The sequence below is a fragment of the Pinus tabuliformis genome, chromosome 7 (assembly GCF_031772625.1).
Source record: "Pinus tabuliformis cultivar Carrire ecotype Pingquan chromosome 7, CPIR1, whole genome shotgun sequence".
NCBI classification, from domain to species: Eukaryota; Viridiplantae; Streptophyta; class Pinopsida; order Pinales; family Pinaceae; genus Pinus; species Pinus tabuliformis.
In genome coordinates, this window is record NC_142293.1 from 739,221,993 (window position 1) to 739,228,593 (window position 6,601).

At 37.8% G+C, this 6,601-nt stretch overlaps 1 protein-coding gene across 1 annotated transcript; it reads left to right on the forward strand.

The window, feature by feature from the left end:
- Positions 1 to 4,262: 4,262 nt before the first annotated feature.
- Positions 4,263 to 5,316, forward strand: LOC149249650 (uncharacterized). The gene is made up of 2 exons (XM_089456297.1): positions 4,263 to 4,461; positions 4,544 to 5,316. The coding sequence occupies exons 1-2, from the start codon at positions 4,263 to 4,265 to the stop codon at positions 5,314 to 5,316; spliced, it is 972 nt and encodes a 323-aa protein (XP_089312423.1).
- Positions 5,317 to 6,601: the final 1,285 nt, after the last annotated feature.

Sequence of the window (6,601 nt, forward strand, 5' to 3'; positions counted from 1 at the left end):
CCAGTTGGCTCAAGGAGAGGAGTTGAGTACATCGACACTTGCAGAGGGAGTAGGGCAAGTAGATAGAGAAGCAGAGGAATTTATTGAGAGGTTTTATAAAGAGATCAATTTCCAGCGACAAGTTTCTTTGTTGGAATACTAGGAGATGCTTGCCAGAGGTGCTAATTGAGTTGAGGATTTATATTTACTTGTATTAATATTGCTGAAGTGTCAATTGTAAAAAAAATTGTTATTCCGTTCGGCTGTATAGGCATCTCCTTTTACTGAGGATAATAAGGATTCTCTGAAATTCTTAGCACTCATTAGGTCCCATTTTAAAATTTATTCTTTGTTGAGGTGAATTGGCAGTTTACCATTTCATTCCACAAATGTAAAAAGAAGTGTGCTACATGTGTTTAAAAAGGCATATTGTGCTACATTTCTTTGTTGAGGCGAATATCAATAATATCGTAGCATGCTAGAAATACTTATCGAATCTTATAAAATACCTTCCATTGGAGCACAGGGAATACTAAGGCCAAAACAAGAAATCTTGCAAGAAATTCAAGAAATGATGGATGCACATAGACAAGTTGCTTAGAAAGACCTGAAACCTACCAAGGAAGCCATTTCCAAACATGTGGTGGAACTAACAAAGCTGCAAACAATGATCTCTACACTTTTCTGTTGAGTTCAAACATATATGAAAACAATGTTGCCCAATGCTCTTGAGTGTGAAATCAAATATTAGATACATATCTAAAAAGTCATATTCATCACAATTGATTACAAAGCATGGCATGATCACCTAACTCAAGAATTACAATTTGAAATCTTACCTTTGGGAATTTTGAGATTAATACCATGAGGGGCATTATTTTATTAATTTTGAATTTTCATGTGAATTATGTAAAAAAATTAGAATAAAAAATGAATTAAGAATTAGAATGGAGGAAACATGAAAATTCATTTAGAAGTTGAAAAGTCACAAGGGAAGTTGAAATGTCACAGGAGTTGAAAGGTCATCTCACTTTATATAAATATGCCCTCATGGCTAGTTAGAAAGCACTTTTAGTTTTGGAACCCTGTGAGCACCTTGGTAGAGGAAAACTTGTACATTATTTTCAAAGATGAAGTAACAGTTAAACATTTCCACTATTAAACCTCATGGATGCTTTGTGTAATGGGGCATTAGATATTTCAGCGTAATTTGGAGAAGCTCTTTTAGGCCAAGGGAAACAATTGATTCATGTGTTGTTGAGCATTGTAAAACTATTTTTGTGGTGATTCAATGGTATGTCATTGCGATTTATATGTTAAGAAGTGAGGAACTATTTCATTGATTTGAAACTCACTTTTTATTAGAAACTGTATGCTTTCATGCTTGTTATTAATTGAGATTAATTCGCAATTTATAATAAATTTATTTTCTTAATTTATAACAAATTTATTTTCTTATCCATGTGTCTTAATTAAAGTTTGTTATCATTTTTTTTTAAAGATCCATGTCTAAATATCTGCTTATATTGTTTGTTTCTTGTGCTTGGGTCCGCCCACATACTGGATGGGACCTTTTACCAGGGAGATCATCTGACCTTTTTTGAACCTCTCCCATAAAGTTTAAACTTGAGACTTTGTAGAGACTAAACCTCACTCAAACCAGCCAATCTACCCCACATTAATTTTACTTTTACTTATATATATATATATATATATATATATATATATATATATATATATATATATATAATGTTGTATACAATTTACTGTTACAATTCTGCCTTATAACAACAACATTTTGATTTCATGTATATGGAGCATTCAGCTGCTGTTGAAAGCCATGCACTTTCAACATGTTAGAGATCTCAACACCAAATATACCTCCTTTGATTTGAGTGGAGGACATGTGGCAACCGGATTGTCACTCCACACGTGTTTTGAATTCTTTGAATATTGGAAAAGATTGAGCTTTTGTCTTCAAGTGGAATAACCACATTTGTTGTCAGTGATCATTTCTCTAAATCTAAAAATATTGGACTCCACTAAAACTAGGTTTCATGCGTTCGTAGAAATCAATGTGCACTAGGTCCAATGAACCAGTCGCATCTCACACTATTATGCCTACTGAGTGCAAGCAAGTATCCAATAATTACAAGTTACCACATAAGCCAAAGGTTTGCAAAGTATGTATCTTTGACACTGAGATCCTGAATGTTGCAGTAAATAACAACTTATCAGTACCGCTTTGGCAAAAACTATTCCTCATTAACTTCTCATAATTTAACTTCTCTGAATAACAAGATTAAAATGAGCATGACTATGTAGCCTAATATCGAACTAGATCTGAATGGATCAAATTGTTAAAACACTGTTTTAAACAACAGAACACTGGAATTGCAGGAAATATTATTCACAAAACTCCAACCAAAACAGTAAAAAAGAAGACAATTTAGTTGTTTCATAATATACCCACTAACTCTCATATCATGTAAAACTATTGATAACTTGAAAAAACTCAATATATCCACACAATGCTAAAAATAAGAATAACTGAGTTATTGTTATAACAGTAATTAAAATTATAAAAATATATGGACAAGCTACAGACAATATGCCTTTAAACACATGTAGCACACTTATTTTTACATTTGTGGAATGAAATGGTAAACTGCCAATTCGCCTCAACAAAGAATAAATTTTAAAACGGGACCTAATGAGTGCTGAGAATTTCAGAGAATCCTTATTATCCTCAATAAAATGAGATGTCTATACAGCCGAACAGAATAACAATTTTTTTTTACAATTGACACTTCAACAATATTAATACAAGTAAATATAAATCCTCAACTCAATTAGCACCTCTGGCAAGCATCTCCTAGTATTCCAATAAAGAAACTTGTCGCTGGAAATTGATCTCTTTATAAAACCTCTCAATAAATTCCTCTGCTTCTCTATCTACTTGCCCTGCTCCCTCTGCAAGCGTCGATGTACTCAAATCCTCTCCTTGAGCCAACTAGTAGGTCTCCATACTGCTAATCCCCTCAGGAGACTCGATGGTATTCATCTGGCCCAACCAAGAAGCTGTAGCAAAAGCAGGGGATTCATCTGTCTGAGGATGGATGCATGGAAGTAGTGCTAAGCAGTAAACGCCTTTTCTTTGGTGGATTTGCAGGGCTGTTGGAGCACGAAAACTCGTACTCATGAAGCCCAAACCCGCGAGGAGATGCGGTCATGTGCTGTTGATGAAACAGTTGCAAGTTCTTGCCGAAAACCTTAAATCCTCTTTTTCTTAATACCTGCAAATCTTCCTGCAATATTGACCTGTGCTTTAATAGTCCTCTTCTCATCACGAAAATGGCGATCCTCAACTTATTCCACATTCACCTCTTCTTTCTTAGAGCATTTGCTCCCTTTTCTAACCCCATCGTTCTTATGAGTTGCTCCACGTCTATTAAAGTGGAATGGATTAATGCCCAATCGCCCAAGCGTATCACTCAATTACCAGGGAAGAATTAATGCTGAGAATAGGAATTGAAAGAGGGAGTAGTCTACCTAGGTGGCTGCAATTCCAGCTCAGATCCGAATTGTCAAGGGATGTCAGGATTTCCTGCTCCGATCAGATTTTCTGTCAAGGAATGTCAGGGTTGCTAGGGGAGGGTGGTAGAGAAGGAGGGTGGTGGAGCTAGGGGAGGGTGGCGGAAGGCAGAGGGATTGCCGACGGCCAGAGCCGGACGATTTTCGGAACAATGATGAAAACCAGCCATTCCTCTGCCTAGGTAGACTACTCCCTTGCAAATGTGTCCAAATCGTGCCGGAGTACGTAAACCAATGTGTACGGCGTGAAAGGAGTATCCATAAATAATCAAAAATATTCTCTAGGTACCATTTCCATTAGCACATGTAATTCATTGATTCAAAGACGGTTTTTTATTAGGAAAATAAAGCTTTTATACTTTTAAAGCGATCTCGTTGCACGTATTGGTGGAAAGCCAAAAGTAATGGCGGAGGCGAGGTCCTAATTCATTATATAATTCATTTTATGGCTGCAAAACCAAAAAATGGTGGAAAGGGATTCCCAGCTTCCAATCCCATCGCTGAGCGCAGATTTGATTTATGAGTTGTACATATTAATAAATATAGTATAATGCGTTAACGTAGCGGTGACTTCGTGAAGTAGTGGAGGAAAGATGTGAATCCACCCGCTAAATTTGGCTGAACCAGCTATAAAATGCGAGGCAAGGACAAAGGACAACAAATCCTTGCAATTACATGAACGATCGATCATGGCTGCAAATACGTTCATGAATGTCGTTGCTGTTGTTGCAGTTTGCTTGATGCTCATGGTTAACGCCGCGTCTGCAGTAGGCAAAGCTAAATGCACGGATAACTGGTATCCCAGATGCTATGGATATGAATACGATTGCCCTGATGACTGTCCATATAACTGCGACATGGACTGCAAGACCTGCAAGACTGTTTGTCGTAAGTAATATTATTTTCATTAGTAGTATATTCTTTAATGTTGAATGATATTATTAATATGGTGGTGGTGAATGTGATGCAGCTTGTGATAAGCCTGGAGGAGTGTGTCAAGACCCCCGCTTTATAGGAGGGGATGGCATCATGTTCTATTTCCACGGGAAGAGAGACCAGGATTTCTGTCTCATTTCCGAAACCAACTTCCACATCAACGCTCATTTCATTGGCAAGAGAGGCCAAGGGATGGGTAGAGACTTCACGTGGGTGCAGTCCATTGGAGTGCTGTTGGATGATGGTAGGCAGCTCTACTTGGGCGCCAAAAAGGTGAGCGTGTGGGACAGTTCAGTGGACCAGGTGCTCATGTCCTTGGATGGCCAACCCATAACTCTTCCTCCCGGTGTGGGGGCTACATGGGCAACTGCCTCTGGAATTAATGTAACTCGCTCCAACCACGCCAATGGAGTGGTGGTTCAAGTGGAGGACAAGTTGAAGATTAGTGCCCGCGTGGTGCCTATCACTGAAGAGGAGTCTCGAATCCATAAGTACGGTATCATTGCTGGCGAGGACTGCTTCGCCCATCTGGAGCTGAGCTTCAAGTTCTACTCCCTCAGCCCCGATGTGAGCGGTGTGCTTGGACAGACATACGGGGCAGAATATAGAAGCCCAGTGAAGATGGGTGTGGCGATGCCCGTCATGGGAGGGGAATCCAAATATGTCACTTCCAGTCTCTTCGCCCCAGACTGCAAAGTTGCCCGCTTCGCGTCCTCCTCCTCCAGCGATCATCAATTTTCCTTAACCAGTGCAGTCGACTGCAACAGCGGGCGTGGCGGTGGTCGCGGGATTGTTTGCCGCAGGTAGTGGAATAATGCCTGATGACAAAGTAATAAGGACGGTGATTTGGCTTGATCCATGAATTAACTAATAATGGAATTGGATAGTTGGTGATTGTGTGCTCACAATGTGGGATTGTTATTAGTTGGTGATTGTGTGCTCAACATTGTATGATTGTTATTACTTTGATTTCCGCAGTAATAATATAATAACGGATTGAAATTGTCCATATGCCTCTCCCTGGTTGGAGAACTATTTTACTTCTGGTTTAGGAATTCTTCACTTCTGGTTGGCGAACCATTTTACTTCTGGTTTATGAATTCTGGTTTATGAATTCTAATTTTACTGAATATTGTAGATGTATGACAGCCCTCTTTCTTGATAAAAGAAGAATACCATTTCACTAGTAAGACTGATAATAGTATTTTTTAATTTGAAAAGTATTTCTATTGTTTATAAGGCTTATGGCTTGATATGCCTTCAGTAGGTTTTATAGTTAAGACTAAGTGTTTCTTCCTAAGAGGTCATATATGGTTTGAGTGGGTTTTATAGCTAAGACTAAGTGTTTCTTCCTAAGAGGTCATAGGTTCAAAATTAGAGAGGTAGAGTATGTATGCCTTTCTAAATTTAGTTAATCCCTTTTCCCACAAACAATGGGGGTCTCATAGTGCTAAATATTTTTATTTTATTTTGTAAGTTCAAAATTAAAATTTTAATTTCTAGAAATCTTATTTCTAATATTTTAAACAAGTCTTGATGTAACATAATTCCTCTTGTGGATGGTGATTTAATTTTGATATTTGTCAGTGCTTTGACACTATTATGACTATTATTGGTCTACTCAAATATTTTAGAACTGATGAGCTTCCAAGTTGCTTATGTAAGCAAGAGTGATGGTTGAACAAATATGCAGATGAAGGAGAAATGGTGTGCAGAGAAATTGTGTACGAGGGAGCTTGTTAAAGAGTAAGGACTATATTGAGTCAAACTTTCTTCTGCAACACAACGCTAATTTAATATGCAAAGTTGAGACATGGATAAAAAACACTAATTTCAGTGGTGAGTGCTCTAGCCAATGATCTAAAAAATGACGAGGTTACAAAACCCTTATGTAAGCGAGGGGAAGAGGGGCTAGGTGGGGTTAAACAAATATAAGGATGAAACGTTTTTATATTAATTTAATATGAAACTACTACTATTTTGCTATGCAAAGAAAGGGTGTGTGGGAAGTACATGAGAAAGGGTGTACGGAGAAACTATGTGTTTCTTCCTAAGAGGTCATATGATCCGAATTGGATCCATGAGAATTATC

Bases quoted from the DNA above. Each gene is read 5' to 3' on its own strand.
- LOC149249650 (XM_089456297.1), top strand. From the start codon at position 4,263: ATGGCTGCAAATACGTTCATGAATGTCGTTGCTGTTGTTGCAGTTTGC. The intron at 4,462-4,543 runs GTAAGTAATATT...AATGTGATGCAG, and splicing joins GACCTGCAAGACTGTTTGTC to CTTGTGATAAGCCTGGAGGA.